The sequence below is a fragment of the Mustelus asterias genome, chromosome 11 (assembly GCF_964213995.1).
Source record: "Mustelus asterias chromosome 11, sMusAst1.hap1.1, whole genome shotgun sequence".
Classification (NCBI taxonomy): Eukaryota; Metazoa; Chordata; class Chondrichthyes; order Carcharhiniformes; family Triakidae; genus Mustelus; species Mustelus asterias.
The window spans coordinates 46,788,403-46,804,276 of NC_135811.1; the positions used below are offsets into that span (position 1 = coordinate 46,788,403).

The window sequence follows — 15,874 nt, forward strand, 5'->3', positions numbered from 1 at the left end:
AATATAAACAACTTACTGAGACAGCTGTAGACATCCCGTCTCCACCAAGAAGTTTCCAATACTTCCTCTATGATCTATTAAATAAAAGTGGGCCTCTCTTTGATTTGTAATTACTTTAGGCTTGATTACCAGCTTTATCATGGAAACCATAGAAATCATAGAATCCTGCAGTGCAGAAGGTGGCCATTCATCCATCGAGTCTGCACCGACAACAATCCCACCTGGACCCTATCCCCGTAACCCCACGTATTTACCCTGTTAATCCCCCTGAAGTTAAGGGGCAATTTATCATGGCCAGTCCACCTAACCTGCACATCTTTGGACTGTGGGAGGAAACCGGAGCACCCGGAGGAAACCAACGCAGACACGGGGAGAATGTGCAAACTCCACACAGACTGTGACCCAAGGCCGGAATTGAACCTGGGTCCCTGGTGCTGTGAGGCAGCAGTGCTAACCACTGTGCCACCCTCAAACTCCCCAAACCAGGGACACTCATTTAACCAACGTTTAAAAATTTCAATCCTCAACCTGAAAATTATCCTACTAAAATTGTGAATCACAAAGTTAGATCACCGTAACGATTTCCAGCGTTAATTCATACTTGTGGTAATAACTTTGCTGAGAAGCAAAATTTGCCGACCTTTATTCTCGCCAACATTTTGGGGGGCGTTCTGTCGATGGGATTTTTTTTCATATCAGTTGATACAATTTGGTAGTCTTTATATTTCAGGTCCAGGAAGGTTCTGAAGATGTGGCAATTTATGGACCAGTCTGATATTGAAACCATGAGAAGTCTGAAAGATGCTATGGCACAGCACGAATCGTCGTCTGAATATCGGAAAGTGGTCAGCCGTGCTCTGAATATCCCCGGCTGTAAGGTGGTCCCCTTCTGCGGAGTGTTCCTGAAGGAGTTGTGCGATGCCCTGGATGGAGCAGCCACTCTGATGAAATTTCACTCACGCTGTGATACTCAGGAAGACACCATTGAGGTAAGGGTTTTGAGCACTGGTAATGAAAACAAAAATGGTATCTGCCAATCAGTTTCCTTCCGGTTACTGCAGGGTTCATCCTGAAAGGGTTAGGAGACAATTTCCACTCGTAATGGAGAGAATTCCTCATGGATTTTCTGAGGCACCGTTTCATTTTCTTACCCAAAGCAACAAACAGTGGGGATAAATTCCAATTGGAAAAGGAGAATTCCCGAGCTGCAAGCTGTTTATGAATAAAATATGAAAAGGAACATTGTTTTTATTCAACTATTTAACTTTTGACTGAAGAATCTTATGGACAGAAATCAGTATTTCTCATTTTGCTCAACGAGTGAAGGGTTTTCATGCACCTCCACTTTCTTGTACAGGTTTTCTCTCTCACCTGGGAAATATATACGTGCAGATGGCCATGAGAGGACTGAGGCAGGAAGGGTTGGCATTGGCAATGCCTTTACTCAATGGATCCCCATCTGAAGCCATCCTCTCCTTCCCTCTCCTCTTGTTCAGATGCATGATAAGCCTCATGCCCATATGTCGGAGGCTGTCCTGGCACAAGTGTAGATGCTGCAGCCTGTCACGGTGCCATTACCCAGCTTCATGGGCAGCGCAACCACCAGGGTACCCTCTCCAACAGCTGTCTCCACATCTGCTCCAGCCAAGGGAGGCACCATGTAGGAGCTCTCACAGGAGGGCAGAGAGAGATGTTGGCATCACAAAGGAGTTCACATGGGTACACAACATGAAGCTTTGGTTAAATCCATGAACATTGACTTGAGTAAAATGGCTGTGTTGCAAAAGTCATATTTGTAATGTTGCTTGTTGTGGGCGAGAGTGAGACCATCACCAGGTCCTGTCTATATGTGAGCTCTGAGGATGCCACGTGGCCATGTGCTCCTGTAGATAACCCACCGCATTATGATTCCTAAACCCCATGAGGAGCGGATCTGACCTTCTACTCAATCTGGAGAGGGGCTGCTATGTATGAATAGGCAGCCTGATTTAGTGTCTTCCACTCAGAGGTCCATTATACTCCACTCTTGGATCAGGGTATTCCTGGCTTCGCTGCCATCATGCCTCCTTAACGAGTATAATTACCCATCCGCCACTACTGGGCGGGTGACCATTCCTACCTGAGAAACCACCTCCAGAAAATTTGCACAGAGGCAAGTATAGACTGGGCAACTGACATGTCTCGGCAACCTCTAATCTGACTCTGCCACCCTTAAAATTCAGCCCAAGGTTTCAGGGGGAAAGGTAAGGAAGATATTACTGGAATGGTAGTTTTAATTTTTGGTTACCATATAGAATCATAGAAACCCTACAGTGCAGAAAGGCCATCTGGCCCATCAAGTCTGCACCAACCACGATCCCACCCAGGCCCTATCCCCATATCCTTACACATTTACCCGTTAATCCCTCTAACCTGTGCATCTCAGGACACTAAGGGGCAATTTTAGCATGGCCAATCAACCTAACCCGCACATCTTTGGACTGGAGCATATCTTATGCTCCTTTCCATGTGCTAAAAATAAACAGTGCCGCTGACCAGTTAAGTCTGCACAAGTTGGGTAGCTTGTAACTTTCTCAAGCTGATGAGTAGGTAATGTGTTTCTACTGAATTCTCATTGTGAATTTTTAAAAACAGGAATGCAAAGTGATGAATTGTTTACAGACAGCAGCACTTTGCCTGCCCTCAACACACAGACTTTAACTTGCACTGATGAGGAGATTGCTAACTGAATTTCATTTTTATCTGGCATTCAGTCCTTCTGAGATGTCACTTCCAGATTTACTTTAGACTTGACACGGAGGCTATCAGCAATAGTCATTCACTAAAGGATGTTCCCAGTTTGTTGCAGACTACAATGGCCAGGACCATTTCTTACAAAGGCTTGGAAAAGACGGACTAAACAACACTGAGAAAGAGTCCACAGTGAGCAATATTCTCCAGACCATTCGAAGCTGTAACAGAAGCCTAGAGTGTGACGACGGAGAAGAAGGTACCAGTGATAGTTGCACTTCACGGAAGAATTCGTTCAAAGACAGAGGCAAATATCAGTAAGTATTGGAACAGTTCCCTAACTGTTTTATCTATTACGTTAGATGAAATAATCCTGGTGAAGACAGTTTAGGGAGACAACTCAAACAAACAACTCCGTGATCCAACAATAGATAAATGTTTGACGTAGCACACCATGTTACTTATAGCTCAGTCGATTTTTATTGGCTCTTGGACCTCACAAAAATGATCAGGCTGTGCCATCTCACCACTCTGCCATTCTGTCCCGTTTTTCCTTCACTCCTGGTAACCTTTATCGCCACGCCCTTTAGCTTTCCTATTGCCCTGGTGGTATGGGAAATAGAGCAGTGTCACACCTTTGATCAAAGGTTTGGAATGGAGAGTGACTAGCAATGGACTGATGGGAATATCAATATCAAAACACGAGGTAGCATCACACTAATTACAAACACCTTGGTTGGAAATCTCTGGCCGTTCATGCTCCACCTCCACTGCCAGAGAGGACGGAGAATTTAGCACTCAGCCAAATCTCCCTTCACTGCAACGGATGGGAGAATCCTGCTGACGTAAATGGCTGGAGAATCCGCCCTATTTGTTTCCAAGACAGTTTCAATCTTTTCCCCCGACCTCCACAAAGACAAGACCACAATGGAACAAGCCAACAAAGGAAATAGTCACAACCCCATTACCTGAAATTGTCAAGACTCAGCTTTAGATTATTTCCATTTTCATTATCAGCAGCTCATGTCTGGTTTAGCGAGAGCTACCCGTGCAAATGTTGACGGGATATGGATATTAGTCTGTGATGCCGAAGCAATGGCATGGTGGTTAGCACTGCTGCCTCACAGCTCCAGGGACCCGGGTTCGATTCCCGGCTTGGGTCATTGTCTCTGTGGAGTTTGCACATTCTCCCCGTGTCTGCGTGGATTTCCTCCGGGTGCTCCAGTTTCCTCCCACAGTCCAAAGATGTGTGGGTTAGGTAGATTGGCCATGCTAAATTGCCACTTAGGGGGACTAGCTAGGGTTAATGCATAGGGTTATGAGGATAGGGCCTGGGTGGGATTGTGGTCGGTGCAGACCCGATGGGCGAATGGCCTCCTTCTGCACTATAGGATTCTATGAACTGAAGCAGAAATCCTGTACAGCCAGGAAAAAGATAGCCAGAGTTAGGATTGGGGAGGTTGGTCTTTGGATTTAGGGACATGTTAGTGTCAGAGCTAACGCTCTGTTCAAAGTTACAACAATTGATTTTGGGGAGCGGCTGCATTTCATTGAAGTGAAGCTGTTATTTTGGGGAGGGGGGTGGTAGTTCTCTACCTTTTTATTATTTCCAGAATTTTTTTTTGCCACCAAAGGATTGTGCACATCCTTTATTTTCTGCCATCCTGATTATTTGGGCAATCAGAATTAATTTTGTGTCGTCATTACTGGTTCTTTTCCATTTTGGTAGCCTTTACAAAGATGCAGGACGATAGCAAACATCAAGTCCTCCCTGATTTCCACTAAGTGACTTTCCAGGGGTGGGCAGCATGCCAAATGTGAAACCAAAAGAGAAAATGCTGGAAAATCTCAGCAGATCTGGCAGCATCTGTAAGGAGAGAAAAGAGCAGACGTTTCGAGTCCAGATGACCCTTTGTCAAAGCTAAAAGGCATAAAAAGTTGGAGATATTTATGCTGTACGGTGAGGGGAATGAAAGATGAGCTATAGCCACAAAATCATCTTTCATTCCCTCACTCTACAGTATAAATATCTCCCACTTTCTATGCCCTTTAGCTTTGACAAAGGATCATCTGGACTCAACGTCAGTTCTTCTCTCTCCTTGCTGAGATTTTCCAGCTTTTTCTGGTTTCAGGTTCTAGCATCTGCAATAATTTGCTTTTATCCTATGGTAAAAGTGAGCTGGCTCTGAATATTTGATTAAGAAAACTTTGGAAGTTTTTGAAATGTGCTGTTCAAAGTGTGGGGGGAGGGGTGGGGGGTAACGGGACCTGTCACTCAACCGAACTGGGAAGGACGTCAGTTCCTGCACTGGTGCGGGACAATGGAGAAATTAGTGACCAGTGGATATGTTTCAGTGCTGCGTTACCCTGTTTGTTATTGAGGCAAACACACTGTAACACAGCTCTGACAAAGGGTCATCCAGACACTGTTTTTGTGACATTATCAGTTTGTTTCAAGGATAAATTGGCAGAGGTCCTTAAGTCGCTCACTCTTTGGGATTTTTATGTTCAATGGAGCAAATTAATGAGACCTGTTTTAACTGAATGATGCCTCTGTCAGCACAACGCGCTCTCAGTATCGCACTGAAGTGTCAGCCTAGATTCTGAGGCTCTGGCATTGGACTTGAACCCACAACCTTCAGAAGCAAATGTCCTTTAACCTGGCACTGGGACAACTATGTGAGGAATATGCAAATACCCTAGTTTGAGCCAACAATTTTCTGGCCCCAAATCTTCAATATTACAACTCTTTTTTTAAATATGCATTCAAACACAGTTGGACTTTAACAATTGCCATTATTGGTATGAGGCAGCAACCTGCTTAAAATAATAGAATCACATGAGGTTCTGAATAACATGGTTACACTGGCATTAAAATAACTGGGTCACTGTGTGTATTAAACCAATGCACATTTAGACTTTCCTGTACCCTTTTATAAAACTTGAGTATTTGTGTCATTTTTTGAGAGGAAGTTGGGGGGGGGGGAGGGAGTTGGCGGGGGGGGGGGGGGGGGGGCAGGGGTGGGGGGGGAGTTGGCGGGGGGGGCGGGGGGGGGGGGTGGTGCGGGGGGGGGGGGGGGGGAAGAGTGAATAAAATTTAGCTTTTGAATTATTGAACCTGAACTCATTCAGCGTTTTACATGTTACTAAAGGTTATTCATTCCAACAGATTCTATACAACCATAGCAGGGTAAACAGGTGTAATTTGTACATCTCAATTAGGCAACCCCACAGTCTCTTTTGTCCTAAGGAAAACAACCCTAGCCTATCCAATCTCTCCTAAAAACTGCAATTTTCAACCCCTGGCTACATTCTTGTAAATCTCCTCTGCCCTCTCTCCAGAGCAACTGTGCCCTTCCTGTAATGTGGTGACCAGAACTGTAGACAAAATTCCAGCTGTGGTCTAACCAGTGCTTTGTACAGTTCCATCATTACATCTCTTTTTATGTATTCAACACCTCACCAAATTAAGGACAGCATTCCATGTGCTTTCTTGACCACCTTGTCATTCATTCTGACAGATTCAATAGAACCATAGCAAAGTTACGGAGCAGAAAGAGGCCATTCAGCAGCATGGTGGCACAGTGGTTAGCACTGCTGCTTCACAGCACCAGGGACCGGGGTTGGATTCCGGCCTCAGGTCACTGTCTGTGTGGAGTTTGCATGTTCTCCCCATGTCTGCGTGGGTTTCCTCTGGGTGCTCCGGTTTCCTCCCACACTCCTAAGATATGCGGGTTAGGTTGATTGGCCACGATAAATTGCCCATTAGTGTCAGGGGGACTAGGAGGGTAAATACGTAGGGTTATGGGGAATGGGCCTGGGTGGGATTGTTTTCGGTGCAGACTCGATGGGCTGAATGGCCTCCTTCTGCACTGTAGATTCTATAACCTGTCCTGCCATCTTCATGGACCTGTGGACATAGCCTCCAAGGTCTCTGACTTCCTCTGTCCCTCTCAATATCTGCCCATTCATTGAGTATTTCCTCGCTTTGTTTGTCCTCCCCAAACACAATACTTCACACATTTCCAGATTGAATTCTATTTGCCACTTCTCTGCCCACTCAACTTAACAATTGATATCATTCTGGAGTTGACAGCTATTCTTTTCACTATCAACTGCATAGCCAATTTTTATGTCATGTGCAAATTTCCCAATCATGCCTCTCACATTTAAGTCTAAATAATTAATATATGCAACTAACAGCAAGGGCCCCAACACTGAGCCCTGTGGAACACCTTTGAAAACTGATCTCAATTCACAAAAACATCCATCGACCATTAATTACCCTTTGTTTCCTCTCACTGGGCCAATTTTGGATCATCTTCCCCTGTATCCCATGAAATCTCACTTTTCTGACCAGTCTGCCACGTGGGACCTTGTCAGATGTCTTACTAAAATCCAGGTAGATGACCTCCACTACGCTACTCTCATCAATCGTCCTCAAAAAATTTTTTTATGAAGTTGGTAAGGCATGATCTTCCCCTAACAAAACCATTCTGACTATCCCTGATCAATCCATGCTTTTCTAAATGATAGTTTAGCTTGTCTCTCAGAATTGTTTCCAATAATGTGCCCACCACTGAAGTCAGACTGACCAGCCTATCGTTTTTGGACCTGTACCTCACACCCTTTTTAAATAATGGTACGTTATTCATTTGCAGACCTCCAGTCCTCTGGGACTTCATCTGTGAGGATTGGAAAACAATCCTCAGAGTATCCGTTTTTCTTCTCTAGCTTTTTCAACAGTCTGGGATAGAATCCATCCAGACCTGATAATTTATCCACTTTCAAGGATGCCAGTCCCTCCAATACTTCCTCATCCACTACACTTATTTTATCTAATATTTTCACATTCTCCCTGTTTAACATGGAATGCCTACATCATCCCTCTCCTTAGTGAGGACAGGGGAAAAGTACTCATTGAGAATCCTGGCCACATCTTCTGAATCAGCTCACAAGTTACCGTGTACATCTCCAATAGGCCCTACCTTTTCCTAGTTATTCCCTTGCTTTTAATGTATTAATAAAACATCATGGGATTTTCTTTGATTTTACCTGCCAATATTTCTTGTATCCTCTCTTTGCTTTCCTAATTTCCACTTTTGCTTCAGCCTTGTACTTCCTCAAGGCTTTCGACAGTTGTAAGTCTTTTGTGACTGTCATAAGCTTTTTTTTCTGCTTTATCTAGGCCTGTATGCCTCTGGATAACAAGGGAGCAATAGATTTGGCAGTACCGTCCTTTTCCTTTGTGGTATCGTGTCTACACTGTGCCCATAGAATTTTGCCTCTGAATGCCTCCCACTGCTTTGACACAATATTTTCCTCTTAAGGCTGTATCCAGCATACTTAATAGTTGTGTTAAATTTGTTTATGACAGTGACATTTTAATCTCTTAACTCGCAACCTAATATTGTTCCCCTGGGAGTTGTTTGTATTGTGTTTCTGGTGAGGAATAACAACATTCCTGTTCTGTGTGTAGCTGCAGAGCTACAGCTGTGGCTCAGTAGGTAGCACTCCTGTTTCTGAGTCAGGAGGTTGTGGGTTCAAATTCCACCTGTGACCTCAGCACATAACCTGGGCTGGCAGTAGCAAGGGAATACTGTGGGTGAAACATTAAACTAAATCCTCGACTACCTTTTCAGGTGGACATTAAAAGATCCTGTGACGCTATCTTGAAAAAGGTTAGGCAAATTCGCCTCCGAAGCCTGGGCAATATTTATCCATCAACCAAGATTAAAAGCAGATGATCTGATCTCATTGCTGTTTTGGGAACTTGCCCTGTGCAATTTGGCTGCTGCGTTTCCAACATTACAACAGTAACTACACTTCAAAAGTATCTCATTGTCTGCAAAACACTTTGGGATGTCCGAAGGTCATGAAAGGCACTAAGTGGGTGGCACGGTGGCACAGTGGTTAGCACTGCTGCCTCACAGCACCAGGAACCTAGGTTCAATTCCAGCCTCGGGTCACTGTCTGTGTGGAGTTTGCACATTCTCCCCGTGTCTGCGTGGGTTTCCTCCGGGTGCTCCGGTTTCCTCCCACAGTCCAAAGATGTGCAGGTTAGGTGGATTGGCCATGCTAAATTGACCCTTAGTGTCCAAAGATGTGTAGGTTCGGGGAATTACTGGGATAAATACATGGGGCTATGGGAGATAGGGCCCTGGATGGGATGCACTGTTGGAATGTTGGTGCAGACTTGATGGGCTGAATGGCTTCTTTCTGCACTGTAGGGATGCTCTGATATGATTCTAAGTACATGTTTCTTAGTTGGAATGAAGTTTTAGAAGCATAACTTCATTCTAATTAAGAACATAAGAACATAAGAAATAGGAGCAGGAGTAGGCCATCTAGCCCCTCGAGCCTGCCCCGCCATTCAATAAGATCATGGCTGATCTGACGTGGATCAGTACCACTTACCCGCCTGATCCCCATAACCCTTAATTCCCTTACCGATCAGGAATCCATCCATCCGCGCTTTAAACATATTCAGCGAGGTAGCCTCCACCACCTCAGTGGGCAGAGAATTCCAGAGATTCACCACCCTCTGGGAGAAGAAGTTCCTCCTCAACTCTGTCTTAAACCGACCCCCCTTTATTTTGAGGCTGTGTCCTCTAGTTTTAACTTCCTTACTAAGTGGAAAGAATCTCTCCGCCTCCACCCTATCCAGCCCCCGCATTATCTTATAAGTCTCCATAAGATCCCCCCTCATCCTTCTAAACTAAATTAAGAAGCATGTCAGACTGTCACTCGGGGTTTACACAATAAAACAGAAATTTGTTTGGTCCAACAATTTATCACAAGCAAAAGCTTTAAAAAAATGAAGGAATTGGAGGATAAGGCTATTGGTATTAAATGATTAAGCATTATTTCATTTTGCATGGAGCTCTGGCCAAATGATCGGGAATCAAGTGCAGCTGGACGCAAATTGAATCCAGACAACTGATAATGAGGCCAGTGTAAAACGTACTTGTCCAAATTGTCCTTTCTGTACTGTAGGGTTTCTATGAAATGCTTGGGAGGTTTTGTTTTTAGTTCTGAAAGTTTTTGGTGTATTTATCATGTTACAACCTCCACTGGCTGCCTAACTGACTCCTCTTTCATCGCGATCCGAGTGGTCTTCTCTTTCTACTCCTTACCTTCCTTCTCCCATACTTTTATCCCTGAAGCACATCAACGAGAGTGAAGAAAACTTCAGAATCAGCTCGGGTTTTGTAAGTTGCCTTTCTGCATCGTCCGCAAACTGAAGAAATCCAACTAACACATTTGTGTGAAGCTGTGTTTCCAATCTCTTTAACTACCTGCCATAGTGTTTGAATGTGTGTGATGTTTCTATACCCGAATGTAATGTAAACTCACTTGTGACACCAATAAATAAACTTTTAAAAATATAATTTATCTGGAGAGATTACAGAGGAGGTTGATAAGAATGTTGCCAGGGCCAGAGAAGTGTAGCTATGAGCAGAGATTGGATAATTTGGGATTATTTTCCTTGGAACAAAGGAGACTAAGGGGTGACTTATAGAGATGTACAAAATTATGAGGGGAAGAGATAGAGTGCACAGAATAAAATTGTTTCTCTTGGTGGAGAATTCTAGAACCAGTGGACATCGATTCAAAATTAGTGACAGGAGGCATAGAGGGGACACGAGGAAGAACTTAGAACATAGAAACATAGAACATAGAAAAACTACAGCACAAAACAGGCCCTTCGGCCCCACAAGTTGTGCCGAACATGGCCCTACCTTTTAGGCCTACCTGTAACCCTCCATGCTATTAAGTCCCATGTACTCATCCAGGAGTCTCTTAAAAGACCCTATTGAGTTTGCCTCCACCACCACTGACGGCAGCCGATTCCACTCGCCCACCACCCTCTGTGTGAAAAACTTCCCCCTAACATTTCCCCTGTACCTACCCCCCAGCACCTTAAACCTGTGTCCTCTCGTAGCAGCCATTTCCACCCTGGGAAAAAGCCTTTGAGAGTCCACCCGATCTATGCCTCTCAACCTCTTATATACCTCTATTAGGTCTCCTCTCATCCTACGTCTCTCCAAGGAGAAAAGATCGAGCTCCCTCAGCCTATCCTCATAAGGCATGCCACTCAATCCAGGCAACATCCTTGTAAATCTCCTCTGCACCCTTCCAATCTTTTCCACATCCTTCCTGTAATGAGGCGACCAGAACTGAGCACAGTACTCCAAGTGGGGTCTGACGAGGGTCTTATATAGCTGCATCATTATCCCCGGACTTCTTTAAGCAAAGGTGTCTGGAGTTCACTGTCTGAGTTGGTGGTGAAGGCAGAGACCCTAAACTCTTTTTAAAAGTACCAGGGTCTGCACCTTAAGTGCTGTACATTACAGAACTATGAGCTGGGTGCAGGAAGGTGGGATTAGAAAGGGAACCTGGATGTCCTTGGGCTGGCATGGACAAGATGGGCCAAATGGCCTCCTCCTGTGCTGTAACTTTCCTATGGTTCTATGACCCTCTCATTATTACTCACTTTAGTATGGGGGTGGACCACTTCGTCCTACCTCCCAAAATCCTACTCCTGCCAGCTGCCAAATTAGCCATTACCATGGGATTCAGACAGTGGCCTCACCTACAATGTTGAAGTGAAGCTCGGAAATTTAAATCTTCCTAGCACCAAAACACAAGCTCCCTGCTTGCTCTGTGTCCCATTGCAAACTGCCCTGAGTTAAAACCAAGGCTTGAATGCACCTACAATGACATTTCAACAACATTCAATACTGTTGCTTCTATTTAGAAGACCTGTCGAATTGAGAATCATTGCAGAATACAAGTTAGAGACAGGCAGAATTCACACATTGGAGACATGCCAGTTTTTAATCGAAATTGATGAAGTGTTAGCAAAGTCAGCAGTGATTAAAAATCCACTCAATGCACTGGCAGTAATAATCTTTTAACGTGTCCCTAAACTTGGTGTAACTATTGATCCGGGTGTGAAGTGCCCAGCTGTAATAGAAAATTGCTGAATCCCACCAGAGAATATTCTGACTGACCCGTAGGTTTAGTTTATTTATTAGTGTCACAAGTAGACTTACATTAACACTGCAATGAAGTTACTGTGAAAATCCCCTAGTCGCCACACTCCGGTGCCTGTTCGGATACACTGAGGGAGAATTTAGCATGGCCAATGCACCTAACCAGCACGTCTTATGGACTGTGGGAGGAAACCAGAGCACCCGGAGGAAACCCACATAGACTTCGCACAGACAGTGACCCAAACCAGGTATCGAACCCAGGTCCCTGACACTGTGAGACAGCAATGCTAACCACTGTACCCTTGTGCCGCCCCATTTCTGCTCAGTCCCTGAAGGTGACTTTTAACATGCAGGATGTTGGTTGCTGTGGGTCATTTTGAGAGAATTGTTAGGTTCAATGTGACTTCCTGCCATCACTAGTAATTATGAAGCAATAAGTAACAAACAAAGCCAGATTGGACTCAAGTTAAAAGTTAACATTGCTTCTTTATACTATTGCTTTTGTACATTGCATCCATATATAAAATAATTATGAAACTCGAACTGCTGCTTAATAAGTAATAACCCTGTGTGGCCTTTGTTATCCTCTGAAAGCTGAATATAGAATAACTGTCAGTGCTGTATGTTTGGATCCTATAAGCAGGGCATGGAGTGGTGTTTGTACTGAACATTCACATCTCATTGGCTCCATTCCCAGGCGCAGGAACTGGTGAGAGTCTTGATCAAAGGCAGCAAAGGAAAAAATCTCACCATGCAACTCTCAATTTCCCTTCTCCTTCACTGTGCAGGTTCATTGTTGGAGATCTGTCGGACTCAGAAAGCGATTCCTTTGAACAGACCAGCGAGTGGGATCTGAGCGGGGCAGAAGATCAGCAGAAGGCATTCTGTCACGAGACAGAACTTATTCCTTGGTACGTGCTGTCCATCCGAGCTGACATCCATCAGTTTCTCCTACAGGGGGCGACGGTCATCCATTATGACCAGGAGGCTCACCTTTCTGCCCGCTGTTTTCTCAAACTGCAGCCTGACAATTGTACTTTAACCTGGTCAAAACCACACACGGCCAGCCCAGCCAGCGCCAAGGTGAAAAGCTTGGCAATGGGAAACAGCGTGGACCTCTGTAACAGCAAATCTCAGCTGTATGGGCACATAGCACTAAATGGACTTGTGGAAGGCTACTTGGACATGTCTGCGGTGAAAGCTGTCTACATGGGACACACAGGGATTGACCTGAATACTGTATGCATTCAAAACAAACTGTGCCACATGACGCTGGAGAACAATTGTGTGACGCTACTGTACGGGGTCCATACAACTGATAACCGATTGCTGCACTTTGTGGCCCCCAAGTACACGGCTAAGATGCTGCACGATGGACTACAGGAGTTGCTGTCAGCTGTGAGAAAAATGAGGAAGTTTCCGGATCAGAGACTACAGTGGTTGAGGAAACAGTACGTCAGCTTGTATCAGGTAGATGGACAACATGTGTCTCATTTTCATATCAATGTCAAATAAAGTAGACTTAGAGATTCCTGTTGGTGATTAATGTGGACTAATGCTGGTGTTAGCCTGTTTATTTTAAATAATGGATATCATTCGCTGAATGCTTGTTCATTAATATTGCCAAACTCACTTTGCATTTATACATAAACATTCTAGATTTTGACATTACAAGTTCAAAATATATTTTTTTATCAACAGGTTTGACAGGGAGGATTCAGGAAGAATGTTTCCTCTTCTGAGAGAGACTAGGACGAGGGGACTTGTTTAAGAATAAGGGGTCTCCCATTTAAGACAGAGCTGAGAAGAATTTCCTTCCCTCAGAGGGTTGTGAATCATTGGAACTCTTTCCCAGAGAGCGGTGGAGGCAGGATCATTGAGTATTTTTAAGACGGAGGAAGACAGAATTTTGACTAACAAGGGAGTCAAAGGTTTGGGAGGGTGCCAGGCAGAGGGTGGAGTTCAGCCTACAATCAGGTCAGCCGTGATCTTATTGAATGGCAGAGCAGGCTCGAGGGGCTGAATGGCCTACTCCTGCTCCTAGTTAGTATTTTTATGTGTATGTAATCAAGAAGGCAAATGGGATGTTGGCCTATATCGCAAGGGGGATAGAATATAAAAGCAGAGATGTCTTGCTGCATCTGTACAGGGCATTGGTGAGGCTGCAGCTGGAATACTGTGTGCAGTATTGGTCCCCTTATTTGCGGAAGGATCTATTGGCCTTGGAGGGAGTGCAGAGAAGGTTCACCAGGTTGATACCAGAGACGAGGGGTGTTGATTATGAGGAGAGACTGAGCAGATTGGGTTTGTATTCGTTGGAATTTAGAAGGCTGAGGGGGGATCTTATAGAGACCTATAAGATAATGAAGGGGCTGGATAGGGTAGAGGTGGAGAGATTCTTTCCACTTAGAAAGGAAACTAGAACTAGAGGGCATAGCCTCAAAATAAAGGGGGGTCAGTTTAGGACAGAGTTGAGGAGGAACTTCTTCTCTCAGAGGGTGGTGAATCTCTGGAATTCTCTGCCCACTGAAGTGGTAGAGGCTACCTCGTTGAATATGTTTAAATCACGGATAGATGGATTCCTGATCGGTAAGGGAATTAGGGGTTGTAGGGATCAGGCGGGTAAGTGGAACTGATCCACTTCAGATCAGCCATGATCTTATTGAATGGCGGGGCAGGCTCAAGGGGCTAGATGGCCTATTCCTGCTCCTATTTCTTATGTTCTTATGTACGTTTACTCATTGTGATGACACCGGCATCAAATGTACAAAAAGAAGAAACAAATTCTAATCACCAAACAACAAAGTTGAACTTGAATTCAATCTTGCACTTGGGCAGATATTAGTGTTACAGACTATTTATGATAATAGAATTTCAATGGTGAAGAAGCTGAACAGAATTACATCTAACATCCTTCCCATTCCCTTACTTTGATCATTCAGAACCCCTCATATTACGGTGTGAAAAGTCAAAGCTCTGATAAGAAAAGGGAGATTTGGCAATATATAAAACTTGCAAAGGATTGATAACTCTAATTCCAGGGAGTGGTCTTGAGCCCGCTCTCTCCATCCGTGGGAATGGTGGCAGGGACTCAAGATCCGGCGAAACTGGAGAATCACAAATCTCGCCAGCAAGATCGCGATTGCTGCTTTTCGCCGTTCCTTGCCGGCGGGCATGACCCCAATTAAATACATTTCAATATCATTAAACAGCCCCCACTCCACCCCCCGACAGATATTGACCCTTCACCGTATTTTCACCCAGATATGAACCTATCATGGAGATCCCCCCGGGGGTATAAAGGTGAGTGTAGGGGGAGAGGGACATGAAAAGGCAGTGCCTTGTCAATGCCCCCGGCACAGGTTAGCACTGATGGATTGGCACCATGCCGGCATTGACTCCTTGAGTGGATGTGGGTTGGGGGGGGGTGCAAGGGGGCCGATGTCAGCGATGTTCAGGGGGGAGTGGAGTATGACGGAATTGACTGTTTGTTTGGGGGGTAGGGGGCAGCAGGTGGGAGGAAGGAGTCTGATGCTGGCAATGGCTGTTTGGGAGAAGGGTGCGGTAAAGCCCCTGAGACCTCCGTTGGGGAGAGTTTCTCTTTTGCTCTGATCGGGCACCCTTTGTAAAGGACGCCCCACTCTCAAGCAGCCGGACTTTGCCTGTTGCCTGTGTGTGTAAGCCCCATCCCACAACATGACGGCGTGAATCACGGCCTTATGAGGTTTTTTTGGACAAAGTGTCATAAGATCTGGAAAGAAAAGCGGCCTGTTTCTTGTTTCAGTCAGACCCTTACACTTGGCCATTCTTTGGTAAGATTCCGCCCCCAGTGTTGGACTAAATGAGGATAAACTCCTTTACAAACTGAAGTCAGTGGATAAAGAACAGATGTTACTTAGTAATTAACTAAGAGGAGAGAATGAAGGGTTAGGCCAGCAAGGTTACAATTCGGGGAGTTATTGAGTGGGGCAGTCAAGAGACCGATTTTGGTCCCTCTTCTTCTGGTACGAGTAAATATCCACGACTGATAATAAGCAGCTAAATTCAAAGATGGCCCAAAAGGAGGGAAGACCGATGAAATCAGAGGAAGTTGCAAAGATATTACAAAGAAATTGCAACAAGCTTTTCACCTGGGTTCATCAGAA

At 44.8% G+C, this 15,874-nt stretch overlaps 1 protein-coding gene across 7 annotated transcripts in view; it reads left to right on the forward strand.

The window, feature by feature from the left end:
- The window catches only part of plce1 (phospholipase C, epsilon 1), a 408,311-nt gene that overhangs the window by 298,317 nt on the left and 94,120 nt on the right, over positions 1-15,874 (forward strand). For 5 of the 7 annotated variants that reach the window (XM_078223543.1, XM_078223542.1, XM_078223546.1 and 2 more), the window contains 4 exons: positions 731-989; positions 2,839-3,047; positions 9,897-9,941; positions 12,518-13,199. In XM_078223543.1, coding sequence (XP_078079669.1) covers positions 731-989; positions 2,839-3,047; positions 9,897-9,941; positions 12,518-13,199 — 1,195 coding nt within the window. The remainder of the gene's footprint in view (positions 1-730; positions 990-2,838; positions 3,048-9,896; positions 9,942-12,517; positions 13,200-15,874) is intronic. The other 2 variants (XM_078223544.1, XM_078223547.1) reach the window with 1 other exon arrangement.